The 14,537-nt window shown below is 34.5% G+C and overlaps 1 protein-coding gene across 4 annotated transcripts in view; it reads right to left on the reverse strand.

Moving 5' to 3' along the window:
• Nucleotides 1-14,537, reverse strand: part of CEP152 (centrosomal protein 152) — an 88,830-nt gene that overhangs the window by 33,469 nt on the left and 40,824 nt on the right. For all 4 annotated transcript variants that reach the window (XM_072808379.1, XM_072808377.1, XM_072808378.1 and 1 more), the window contains 5 exons: nt 8,435-8,639; nt 1,920-2,048; nt 1,235-1,344; nt 321-449; nt 53-188 (listed from right to left, as the gene is read on the reverse strand). In XM_072808379.1, the coding sequence (XP_072664480.1) occupies nt 53-188; nt 321-449; nt 1,235-1,344; nt 1,920-2,048; nt 8,435-8,639 (709 nt within the window). The remainder of the gene's footprint in view (nt 1-52; nt 189-320; nt 450-1,234; nt 1,345-1,919; nt 2,049-8,434; nt 8,640-14,537) is intronic.

The following is a 14,537-nucleotide window of genomic DNA, read 5'->3' on the forward strand; positions in this document are numbered from 1 at the left end:
GTGAAGCCAGAGGAATGAGATGGAGCAAACATAACATGAACTTTTCCCATACCTTCTGCTCCTGCGCCTGTTGCTCCTTTTCAATGGTCTTCCTGAGAGTTGATTCCAGATCATCCTTCTCTCTGCACACTTCCAGATAACATTCTTGCACAGCAGCCATCTCCTTATTCATCTTATCTAACTCAGACCTTGGATACACAAAACCAGCAGCTAAATGACCACAAAAAATATAAGGGCTGCAAATAATTTTTCTCTCAACTACAAAACAGGTGAATGCTGTCTCTACAGCTTAAAGGATAGTTATACTCTCTTGTTCTCACCTAAGTTGCAAGCGAGCCCCCTCGTAAACTTCAAAGAGCTGCTGCTTCTCCAAAGCATGCTTTGCTAACAGGCTTTCACGTATTTGGGCTTTCATGGCTTCATGGTGCTGCTGGTAAGTCCTCTCACATCTAGAAAAAAAAAGAGAGCAGACAGCAGAATCTAAGGCAGTACCTAGCATTACTAGAAACACCAAGATGAATTGTTGTTCTTTTTTTTTTTTTTCTTCCTTCCCTACCCACTCCCTCCCTCCCTCTAATACATATTATAATTAAAGTCAGGTTGGTTTGCTCCAACCAAAAGTGGTAATAATTAATTCCCAATGAAGAAGCTTAAAGAATCTTCAAAATTTTCTTTCTTCAAATGTTTCTAGAGAAAAACGTGGGTAGGAAAAACATGGGTAGCAACATGGGTAGGAGAATGCTCCAGTCTTTCAAACAGATAATAGTCTTTGGTTGAGGACTTGTTTACAAAAAATTAATTGAAATAACATTGTTCCAAAATTTCAAGGTATCTATACTAAACATAAATACTAGCAGTACTCAACTCACAAGTAAGTTATGTTCCAAAAATCTGTTTCCAAGTTTATGATTTGGTATTTGGAAGACATACTCTCTTCCAGATTTCTTCCTTATAAAGAATAGTTTCCCAGATAGTCTATAAAAACCATAAAGCTATACTATTTCAATGAACTACAGCTTTGATGGTGATATAGAACCCAACCCACTACATAACATCACTGCCATGGAAAATGTGTTCCGAATTCTAATTTGAGAAGCCAGAGACTCATCTTCTTCAGTCTGAGATCTCAGTAGGGAGGGTTCATTCCATAACTTCTCTTGAATCTTTTCTTTAGCCACAGGGGGAAGGAGGATAGAGGCTGGAGGCAGGCATTAGACCTCCATATACTCCTTACCTATCCACAGCTTCCTGTTTGTCACGGTCAAAATCTTGTACCATTTGTCTCATCTGATTACATAAGTCTTGGTTTGTATTTCTCAGTTTTTCTTCCGTTTCTTTAAGTTCCTATATACAAAAGAATACAGTAGAGGAAATAAACATCATTTTCATTGATGTGTCCAATCTTATTTTTTAATATCCTCTGTGCTTTATCTCTAGCCTGTAATGATGATGTATCATTTTCATCATTCTACAAAGTCTCTTTAAGCCTTCTAAGAGTAGAGAATCATTTGAGAAGCAGCTTTCTGGTAGGGCTAAGACTTAAAATTTTGTACTCATTTTGAACTATATGAAATGAAAACATTAAACGAGAGAAGTATTAGCTAACCAATGTCTTAAGTCTTAGAATTCAATAATCTTCACAACCATATAAATAAACAATGTTGAACTATTTGGTCAAGAAAAGAACACCTCTAGTAGCCATGCTTCTCTATAAACAGGAAACTGGAATTACACCAACTTACCTTCTGATGAAAGTACTACCTCATGACCAATAATGGAAAATAACTGGAATCCTTATTCACCTACTAATAAACCTATCTACTAAATCACATTACCTCTGGATTTTTGAAGTCTGTTATATCCTTTGAATTTAATGAGGTCATAAAAATTCTCATAAAATACAGGAGACTTTTAATTACCTGATTTTGTTGCTGTAAAACATGAATTTCATTTTCAAATCGCAGAATGTCATCTTTGACAATCATATCAGAATTAGAAGAGCCAGGCCAGAATTGATTAGTTGGGTTTTCCGAGGTATCTATTTTAGTCTAAATGTTAAAAGAAATCAAAAGCTTTTCAGATTTTTAAAAAATTCTAAGTTATGCTTTTAAAATAATTTCATACTTAAAAAGAAATTGCAAAAACAGCACAAATAATTTCCATAACTTTTATCGCTGTATCCAAATATAACCACAATACAATGATCAAAACCAGAAATTAACTCAGATGTGATCTACAGACCTTATACAAAATTCTCCAATTTTCCTCTAATGTTCTTTTTCTCAGTCTGGATCTAGTCAACAATTCCACATGGCATTTAGTTGTCATGTCTGATTAGTCTCCTTCAATCTAGGGACAGTTCAGTCTTTGTCTTTCAAACCTAAGACTTTGGAGGATCCCTGGGTGGCTCAGCAGTTTAGCGCCTGCCTTTGGCCCAGGGCGCAATCCTGGAGTCCGGGATTGAGTCCCACGTGGAGCCTGCTTCTCCCTCTGCCTGTGTCTCTCTCTGTCTATCATGAATAAATAAAATCTTAAAAAAAAAAACTAAGACTTTTTGGTGCCAACTAGTTATTTTGTAAGATGCCTTTCAATGTAGGTTTCTCTGATATTACTTCATTACTAAATTCAGGTCATCTGTTTATAGCATGAATGCCAGAGAAGTGATGTGTGTGCTCTTCAGGAAACACATGACGTCAGTGTGTTTCATCAACTGATTATGATCAATAAATGAAGGTAATATCTGCAGGAACCTTCACTGTAAAGTTACAATTTTTCTACTTGTTATTAGGAATAAGTATCTTATGAAAAGATACTATGAGACTATGCAAATATTCTATTTTTTTATCTTATACTATGTTTAGCATCTAATTTATTTCTGTACTTATTTATATAATCAGCATTAACTCATAGATCTGTATTTTATTCAACAAGTACAGTATTTTAAGATTCATGACAAATTTTGGCAAATTGTTTCCCACAAGATCATGCAAATGTATATTGTCAGGTAGTCCATCTGTGAGAATCTGTCCAATTCTCTTTGCCTCCAAGGGCAATGACTGTTTTGAAGTAATTATTGTATTTTATGGGGAAAGGGTAGCCAACACCTGCTATCATTTGCATTTCTTGCATTGCCATCAGAGCAGAACCTCTTAACATGCCTTCATAATTCGTTTTTCATCTTCCCAGATTTGTCTGCTTATACTATTTCACATTTTACTCTTACCATCTAAGTGTCTTCTTTATCTACCTTTGTGAATTATTTATTCATTGTAGGGGCCACAAAGATTTTTTTTTTAAATATCTACTCCATTTGACTTGTTGGTTTATGTATTTACCTGAAGTCTGAGCTCTCTTTTACAATGTATAAAAAATATCCTGTATCAAGATTCATTCTCCTCATTGGGGAGGTACGGGTATCTCATTCACATGTAGGGTAACAGAACACCCAGGTTCTGGTTCAGTCTTCTGATTCTTAGCCTCCACTTTTCTTTACAGGGAGACTGCTCCAGTTGTTGATTTTCCCTTTTTCACTTGCCATCATTGTCCAGAAGCCACTGCTTCTACGCTAGCCAGAGGAGAGAAGAGCTACGAATATCTACTCTGTGAGGTTCTCTCCAGATGTAGAGGTACTAATGAGACTTTCAAGGATTTTACTGACTCATTAGAATGGCTTTAATTTTTCTAACTTGGCCTCCACTTTTTAAAGTTTATGATATTCATTTGTGCTTCCTTCCCCATTGGTGAGTTTTATATTATTATGAAAGGAAATGATTGAAAATAACGTCATACTGATATGACAGGGGAAACCAATTTTCACAGCTAGGTATTACGCTCTGTTTTGACATATTATCACACTGCAGGCACACACGGACTAGGTACTTGTACCTATCAGCACAAAACCCTTACTTAAGGGTTGCCTGGGTGGCTGAGTTGGTTAAGTGCCTGCCTTCAGCTCAGGTTGTGGGCCCAGAGTCCTGGCATCGAATCCTGCATCAGGCTCACTACAGGGAGCCTGCTGCTCCCTCTGCCTATGTCTCTGTCTCTATCTCTCAAGAATAAATAAATAAAATCTAAAAGAAAAAAAAGACCTTTAAAAAGAAAAAGACCACTTGAATGTTACAATGAAACTTCTTTCTAAAGTCAGAATACTAAAGATATTACCTTGAAGAAAAAAAGACATGTAATATACCAATTCTTACATTACCTTCCTAATTTCTATGTCTAAAAAGACTGGATAAGAACTTTCTGAGTTGGCTACTGAACATTGCCTATCAAGTACCTTGGAATCAGAGTATTGTTTTAACCACAGCTCGTGGCTAGGTAATGATCTCCACTGAGTAGCAGATACAAAAAGGCCTCTATGTTTTATTTATTATGCTAACAAAAAATTCAGTGTAGATATGGATCCTGACTGCTAGACTTATCTTCCTAAGGACTTTACTACATTCTACCTTAAAGGCCCAGTTGTTCAACTGGAATGAACAGCATAGAATTTAGTTCACTCCCAATTAGTGCATAGTGCTACATATGGACAAGTTCCTAATATTCATCTTAATGATCCTGGAAATGTCAGAGAACAGTACTGTTTGAATACTCAAATGATATGAAAGCAAAAACAACAGAATTTCTGTGATAATCTTTAATTTTTCTATATAAGATGGATATGAATAAAAATAAAATATACTACAAAGTTATAAAGCAATAAATACAACCAAATACTTTTAAACATTCATAAAAGAAACATGCTAATTAAGATTACAGAGTAAATATTTTGCTGCCCTTTTCAATACTTAGAAAGGCTTTAGGAAAGGATTTTGATGACCTAGTTCTCTTTAAAAAGATATCCAAGGAAGTTTAAATTGACATGTTCTTTCTCTTAACATCCCTATAGCAAGCAGAGAAGTTCAACATTACTTCATTAACCTCAGGATTTAATGCCAGCTATATTATTCCAAAAATTGATATAACATCTATATGTTTTTGGCCTCAAAGATTCCAGACGATTGAAACTTATACAATATAGACTTCTAGACACATGCCCTACTCCCTAGTTATACCAGTTATTTGTTACATCCTTTTTTATATACTTCTGCTCAAGTCTGACATGTTCCTTCCTACCTTCTCTCCTGCCTTTATCCTTCAGGATAGAGATCAAATATTCCCTCCTTAAAAACCTCACTAAGGTTTGCCTTACCATCTCCCCTACAACCATGCCTGGTTAGTTATTCTTTCTTAGAGCACTTTGCAACCAGTATCATCCTTATTACACAAAGTTATACATGTTCATCTCCCTCCGGATCTGTACTGTTGAATACAGTAGCCATTAACCACAGATGGCTATTGAGCACTTGAAAAATGTTCATTGACAGATGAACGGATAAAGAAGATGTGGTGTGTGTTTGTATATACGTGTGTGTGTATATAAACACACACATAATGGTAAATGTAAATGGTATATATACACAAAGGCAATGGTAAAGATCTCTGTGATAGAAAGATCTTGGGGGGAAAATATATATATATGTACATGTATATGTACACACACACATACACACATATATAATGGAATATTAGTCATCAAAAAGAATGAAATCTTGAAATTTGGAATGATGTGGATGGAACTAGAGGGAACTAGAAAGACAAATACCATATGATTTCATTCATATATGGAATTTAAGAAACAAAACATGAACAGAGAGGAAGGGAAGGAAAAATAAATTAAGACAAAAACAGGAAGGCAAAGACTTGACTACAAGAAAAAAACTGAGGATTGCTGGAAGGGAGGTGGGTGGTAGGATGGGATAATTGGGTGATGGGCATCAAGGAGGGCATTTGAAGTAATGAGCACTGGGTTTTATATGAAACTGATGAATCACTAAATTCTATCTCTGAAATTAATAATACAGTATGTTAATTAAATTGAATTTAAATAAATAATTTTTAAAAAGAGAAACATATCTTATCCAAATTGAAATGTGCTATAAATGGACAACACAGGTCAGATTTCAAGGACTTGGCACAATCATAAAAAAAGCAAATAAAAAAAAATGCAAACCATCCCATTAATAATTTTACATTGATTACATATTGAGAAGATAATATTTTGTTTTTTTTTTTGTTTTTTTTTTTATTTTTTTTTGAGAAGATAATATTTTGAATATATTGGGTTAAGTAAAATATATTATTAAAATTAATTTCACCATTACTTTTACTTTAATGGAATCACTAGAACATTTTAAGTTACATATGTAGCTCCATTATATTTCTATTGGATAGTGCTGTTCTAGATTCTAAATTCCTTCAAGGAATGGCCATTGTTTCTTTCACTGAATCCCACAAGACCTTGCATAGAGTAGATTTAAAAAAAAAAGCTTCAGCTGAATGATTTGCTCTTTTTCCATGTACTTCCCAACCCTGCTTTCTAATGTTACAGACTAAGTAGAAAGTTCATTAGAAAAGATGTGGGAAATAAGCAAAGGCATAGTTTGAAGGTGTCCATGAACTAATTAGATAGATGACCATGAACTTGAGTGTTTATCTAAAAAGTATGTTGGTTAAATTACTACTTCCTCTCCCTTTCCCCCCTCTAGAAAGGGATCAATATGTGTATTAATTCAACAAGGATTTACTGAGCAAACATGCAGAAAATCATCAATACTCCCAAGAAATCCCTATATAGTAAGTGGAAGCAAGACAGACATAAGCAGCAGAGGCTGGCAAGTCACACTTATAAGAAAAACCAAACGTGGACTGCTGAGAAATCACTATGGTAAAAGAGTGGCCGGACAAAAAATATTCAACAATGAGATAGCTCTCTTCATACTATGGAGGCAAAAGTTAAAATTTTAAAAGCATAAGACACGGCCACCATCATCTGCTACATACGTGGATGTATATCTGTAGAGCAAATGCCATCAGTAATTCCAGTACAGAACAAAGAAAGAACCATGGACACCTGAGCTAAAGTTCAAACTCTAAACCAGGTTCCTATTCTCCTAAATCTTAGGCTACTCTCACCAAAACACTTGAACTAACCAACTCTAACACAAATTGAAACATGAGGGTTTATTCCCATCTTTTGTAAAAAACATGGAAACAAGACAGCTTGATTTAGAGATGTTACATGTGCTGGGGGGAAGGGAGGTTCTTTCTCATTTGATTATTAACACTGAAATCAACATTGTCATTGTACTTATCAAATACAGTTACTCAGCAGAAGGAACCAGACTGGTCAGAACTTTAACAGTGAAAACACACTATTATTTTTTGGAAAACTGATACAATTAAAATTTCATAATAATAAACATCATAAAACATCTTGCATAATTTAATAGGATCATTTTAATGAATACAACTCCTAGTTTAAAGGATTAGGAGATAAAACAGTAATAAAGGGGGAAGTAAAATATCATTTCCATCCAGAAGGAAAAGGAATATAGCACCCACATTCATTTCCTCCTTCCCTTTCCTTTTAGTTACTAGGTCTTACATGTATCCTTTTCTATTGAGACCATAGATGGATTGGGAGTTGGACATATGGTAGGGTGAAAAGGCAACTATGAAATGAGGTCAATGGTAAAGATCTCTGTGATAGAAAGATCTTGGGGAAATAACCTTGACCAACTCACTAGTCAAGTGTTTTCATTTCGATTTGCCTTAAGACTGACTCTGTGACCTCAGAAGTGTCACATTTTCTTCCAGCTTCCTTTTCCTCATCTGTAAAATGAGGACACTAACTGAAGGATATAAAAGTGGATTCAGTGATTTTGACTTAACTGGTTTCTGCACCTTTCCCACTCATAACATCACTACTACATAATTAATTTCCTTATATAGAATGAAGCTTATTACAGGAACATGGGCCAGAGAAATCTCATGGACAAAGTGCTAAAGGATCTAGTTGTGGAGAATTTAAGACTAGAACACTGTTGGTATAAGCCAATCTTGAGGAAATGTAGGTATTTGTTACATAGATTACTTCCTGGATTTGTGGTAAAGGAATTTCACCTAATTAGCATGTTATTTACAAGATGCCAAAAGGAACTAGAAAATATATTACTTTATGTGGCATTCCTTTCTTTATACTGGACTTCTAAATAATGTCAAATGAAACCCTGGAAGAGAAAGGTTTGATTTAAACATGAAGATTGGGATCCCTGGGTGGCGCAGCGGTTTCGCGCCTGCCTTTGGCCCAGGGCGCGATCCTGGGGACCCGGGATCGAATCCCACATCGGGCTCCCGGTGCATGGAGCCTGCTTCTCCCTCTGCCTGTGTCTCTGCCTCTCTCTCTCTCTCTGTGACTATCATGAATAAATAAATAAAATCTTTAAAAAAAAAAAATTTATAAAAAAAATAAATAAACATGAAGATTATAAGCATGTTTTTTAATTAAAGCTTTTAAAGATGCGTTTTTAACTCTACAAATTCTACAAACCTCAACCTTGATGCTTTTTTCATCTTTCTCCGCTTGTTGAAGAGTTTCAATTTTCTTACGACAGTCTCTGAGATCATTTTGTAACTGAGACACCAGATGACGCTTTACCGAGTTGCTACCCAGCAAACGCTGCACTTCTGCTTTCAGCTTCAGAATGACCTCATCTTTGGAAAGCTCATCATTTGGCTCTTCTTGCTGTACAATGCTAATGGAGAAATTATCATATTTAATATTAAAGCAAGTAACAAATCAAGCATGGTCATTCCCTGACTAACTGCAGTTGCGACCAAGTTGTGTGACCTATACAACTACACACTAGTATTTCAAAAACAATTTTAAGCTTTGTCTTAAACAAGGATATCATTTTTGCTATGTCCCCATATATAGAAGTAAGTTTATTCATAAGAAGACTATTATTATGCTTAGATTGCCTGCCTCACTGAAAGGAGTTCAGTCATGTGAACTTCAATATGGCATGCTTTTTTTGTTTTTGGTTAAGTTGCATGCTATATATGCATGCCCTTTATGACCCTATGAGAAACAACATGAAAATAAAGGAGGCAGTGAAAAGTAAAATACTAGTCATCTTAACAATTTCTGTATCTCTATTATTAATACACAAGTCTGGGTGGTTATCTGAGCAACTGGGGCAAAAGTAACAAAAATAAAGGCTATGCTAATTTAATTCCAACTTTAGTTTCGATATATTTCAGAACCGAAATTAGAACTTTGCTCCTAGCCATAATGGATTCAAAGTACCAGATTTGTCTTCCTGCCTTAAAAAAGAAAACCTAGAAAACCAAACAAAATATATTAAATGGTGGTTTTCAATCATTAGACAATAGGCAGCACTGCATAATGATCTCTCAGAAAAAGAAAACAGACAAGGTGAGTTCTGATTGCTGTTGCTTTCTCCCTGGGAATTTTCCAGCCTGTGGCACAGGGAGAGAAAAGCCAAAAGCAGCCTAGCAATTTCACCAAGTTGTAGAGCTCAGTTTAGGAAGGCCAAAATGGCTAGAATTTGATGAGGGAAATACTATGGGAAAGGTAGCTACACAGAAAGAGAGCTCTAGATATTTGTATATCCATGTGAGAATATTACTGCAAGGCCAGGGAAAGAACCATAGGAAATGAATAGAGCTGGGGATATTGGGGATTCCAATGAACCATACTGGAAAGGTCTCCAAATTCACAAATTATCAAATATTGCCTTAGTAATGGGGCCAAATTAGCCCCAGATTAAATAAAATCTCCTCTAAATCTGACCCAACAAAACCTATAAAGCCGTGAAAGGGCCAAATGGATTCCAGGAAACTTAAGTGTGTCACAGAAAAAGAATAACAATATTTTTTAAAAATACAACAAAAATCTAACATCTCAAACATAAAATTCAAAATGTGCAGCATCTAATCAAAACTTATGAGGCATGCAAGTAAGGAAAGAAAATATAAACCATAACCAGAAGAAAAATCAATCAACAGAAACTGACCCAGCAATGATGCTGGCAGTAGAATTAATTAAATATATTGCATATGTTCGAGGCAAGAAAAAAAGCATGAACATAGTGAGGAGAGAAACAGAGGATATAAAAATGACCCAAACTAAAAAAAAAAAAAAAAAAAAAAAAAAGACCCAAACTGAACTTAGACTAAAAATTATAACATCTGAAATGAAAAATATCCCGGATGAGATTAACAGCTTATTTAATATTGCAGAAAAAATCATCAGACATAAAGACATAGCAATAGAATCCTACAAAATTAAACACAGAAAGGCGAGTAAAACAGAAATATATTGAGCATGTTAAGCTTTCTAAGCTCATTGTACCTGAAATCTTATCAAAGAAGAAACGAAGGGGGCAGAAAAAAAATTTTTTTTTTAGGATTTTATTTATTTCAGAGAGAGAGAGAGAGAGAGAGCAAGCAAGAGCGGGAGACAGAGAGTGGAAGAAGGGGAAGCAGACTCCCTGCTGAGCAAAGAGCCTAGTGTGGGGCCAGAACCCTGGGATCATGATCTGAGCCAAAGGCAGATGCTTAATGGACTGAGCACCCAGGTGCCTCCCCAAATTTTTAAATGACCAAAATTCTATTTGATGAAAACTAAAACCCTACTAAAACCTACAAGCTCAATGAATCTCAAGTAAAAAAAATGAAGAAAACCACCATAAGTTATATTAACATCAAATTGCTGAAAACCAATGATAGAAAGCACAGGAAAACTCCTAGAGAGGAGAGAATCAGAGAAAGGAGTCATGAATTCTGTGCATAAATACGTATAAGCCTCAGTCAAAACCCTGAACTATGTATACATGCACAGAATAGACCCACAAGCCAACAGAGCAAATATTTGGAGAATTTAACTGAAATTTGAACCACACACACAAATCTCACAATGACTAACTCTTGAGCTATGCATTCAAGGACAGATTGGTACCAATGTGGCAAAGGCTTGGACAAATAAACTGAGATCTGAAACACCCATACAAGCTTCTACGCAACCTAAAAATCTTAACATCTAATACAAGCACACCACAGTGGTATCACAGATTTGGATGCAGACCACCACATTAAACAAATATTGCAATAAAGTGACCCAAATGAATAGTCAACTAAGTTGAGCAATAGTGTGGCCTAAAATACAATACACGAATTTTAATTAAAAAATACTCTGTTGCTAAAATATGTTAACCATTGTCGGAGCTTTTAGCGAGTTGTAATTATAGATCACAGATCACCACAACAAACATAATAAGAAAGTTTGAAATATAGTGAGAATTACCAAAATGTGACACAGAGACATATGATTGGCAGACACTGTTGGCGAAATGGCATCAATAGACTTGATTGATGCAGGATTGCCAATTTGTAAAGAAAATGCAGTATCTGCAAAGCACAATAAAACAAGGTATCCTTGTATATAATCTAAAATTATTCAACATGCAACTAACCAAGAAAATGGGACCAATTTGCAAGAAAAAAAGAAAACCTATAGATGACACAAATGCTAGAGCTACTATCACAGAGTCTTCAAAGTTTAAAGTAGCTATTATGTCTCTATTCTATGAAATAAAGGAAAACATATTTAAAATGAATGAAAAGATAGGAATTGTCAACAGAGAAATAAAAACTATAAAGGAACCAAACAGAAATTTTATCATTGAAAAATACTTAAAAAAAAGAAAAAACCCTCACTGGATAAGTTTAATAAAACAGATGACAGAAGAAAAGAAAAGAATGAGTAAACTTGAAAATAGCTCAGTAGAAATTATCCAGTGTGAAAACAGAAAAAAAAAAAAAAAAAAAAAAAAGAACAGTGTCTCAGGAACTGTCAGACAATATAAAAAAATTTAAGTTGCATAATTGGAGACCTAGAATAGGACAGAAGAAAGAAGGACAGAAAAATATCTGAATAATGGTCAATATTTCACAAATTTGATAAAAGACATGATAAATTTACATTTTCAATAAGCTCAGTAAACCCCAAATGAAATGAAAAAAACAAAAACAAAAAACAGACACATCATAACCAAAATGCTGAAAAGAGGAAAAAAATTCTTTAAAACAACAAAAGAAAAACGACACTTTACACACAGGATAATGGTCCAAATAACAGATTTTCCTTCAGAAACCACCAAGGCCAGAGATAGTAGAAGAACATATCTTTAACACGCTGAAATAAAAGAACTGTTGATCCAGAATTCTATAATCAGCAAATAAAAAGACGTTTTCATATAAGGACACCTAGAATTTGTTGCCAAGAAATGCTAAAGAAAATTCTTCAAACTAAAGGAAAAATGTTACCTACCAAAGGGAAATCTCTAAAACTACAAAACATTACTGTAGAGAAACTAAAGATGTAAGAGAGATGTATAACATATGCCCTGAAATTGGAAGACTCATTTTTTCCCCTCCAGCTTTATTTATGTATAATTAAATAGCAATTTCTTAAGATATCAATTCTCCCCAAAATGGCCTATAGATTCAACATAATTCCAATTAAGATTCAAGTAGATTTTGTTGGAGATATTGATTAGCTAATCATTAAATTTATTTTGAGATACAAAGATCTTCGAATACTCAGAACAATTTTGAAAATAAACAGAGTTGAAGGACTTGTCCAACACATTTCAAGACTTACAGTAAAGTTACAGTATCAGGACTGGTATTAACAAAAAGAGTAGGGAAACAGAATGGAGAGTACAGAAAGAGGCCACAAATGGTCCATTAATTATCAACAAAGATATTAAAGCAATTCAACGAGGAAAGAAAAGTTTTGCTGACAAATGGTATTAGATCAACTGGATATTGCTATGAAAAAAATGGACATCAATCCTTACCTCATATCATATTAAAAACCTAATTCGTAATGGATCATAGATATAAATGTAAGAGGTAAAACTATTAAATTTCTAAAATCTTAAGAAAATTTTTGTGATATGGTTACATTAGAACACAAAACCATGAACTACAAAAGAGATAACTAATAAATTTGAATTCTTAAAAACTTAAACTTTTGCTCTTCAAAAGATACCATTAAGAACATGATAAGGTAAACCAGAAAGTAGAAGAAAATATTCACAACATATATATATATCAGATAAAGGGCTTGTATCTTGGAATATATAAAGACCAAACAACATATACAAATAGCAAGTAAACACATCAGGAAAAAAAGAAGAAAAAGAAAGAAAAGCACATCTAAAGATGCTTAGGGGTATCTAGGTGGCTCAGTGTTAAGCATCCAACTTTTAACTTTGGCTCAAGACATAATCTCAGGGTTGTGAGATTAATCCCAGTGTTGGCTCCATCTATGCTGGGCCTGAACCTGCTTAAGATTTTCTCTCTCCTTCTGCCCTTTCCCCCCCACCCCCACCTTGTGCATGTGCAATCTCTCCCTCTTTCCCTCTCTCTCAAATAAACAAATACATTAAAAGAAAAAGAAAAAAAAGATCCTTAGATCATTAGTCATTAGGTAAATAAAAATTAAAACCAGGGGATCCCTGGGTGGCTCAGCGGTTTAGTGCCTGCCTTGGGCCCAGGGTGTGATCCTGGAGACCCGGGATCGAGTCCCACATCAGGCTCCCTGCATGGAGCCTGCTTCGCCCTCTGCCTGTGGCCTCTCTCTCTCTGTGTGTCTCTCACAAATAAATAAATAAATAATCTAAAAAAGAATTAAAACCACAATAAGATTATCACTACACACATTACAAATGCTCAAATTAAAAAGATTAACACCACTAAGTTTTAACAACAATGTAGAACAACTGAAACTTCAGACATTGCTTTTGGTAATGCAAAATAGTATGGTCACTTTGAAAAACAGCATTTATACTATCAATATCTACATAAAATAAAACAGAGGACCTCTAATGCAACCTTAAAGAGAAAACAATTTGGAGCATAAGTGGAACAAAAATGGCACAATTATCTCCATTATTTGCTATTAATATAATTATACCTAGAAAAACCTAAAATATAATGGAAAAATTACTGCAAACAGTAAGAGTTAGAAAGTAACAGGTTAGGGACACCTGGGTAGCTCAGCGGTTGAGCAACTGCCTTTGGCTCAGGGCATGATCCCGGGGTCCTGGAATCAAGTTCCACATCAGGCTCCCTACAGGGAGCTTGATTCTTACTCTGCCTATGTCTCTGCCTCTCTGTCTCTCATGAATAAATAAAATCTTAAAAAAAAAAAAAAAAAAGGTTATAACTCTCTCTCTATATATACACACACACACACACATATATGTGTGTGTGTATATATGTACAAAAAATACTCAAGAAGAAATAATAGAAATGAATACCCTATTTACTACTGTAAAAATACATCAATTTTACAAGAATTGTGCAATAACCTAAATATAAAAAACTAAAACATTCTTGAGAGACAAAAATAGATATAAGTAAATGAAAAGGCATGGTATATTCTTGGATAAAAAAAATTCAACATCATTATAATATCAACTCTCCCTAGGTCAATGTATAAGTTTAATGTGATCCTAATAAAAATATTCTCAGGATTTTTTTTCCTGGAGCAGAACAAGTTAATCATAAAGTTCATTTGAATGTAGGATCAAGAATAATCAGAAAAATCCTAACAAAAA

The sequence above is a fragment of the Canis lupus genome, chromosome 32, assembly GCF_048164855.1.
Source record: "Canis lupus baileyi chromosome 32, mCanLup2.hap1, whole genome shotgun sequence".
NCBI lineage: Eukaryota > Metazoa > Chordata > Mammalia > Carnivora > Canidae > Canis > Canis lupus.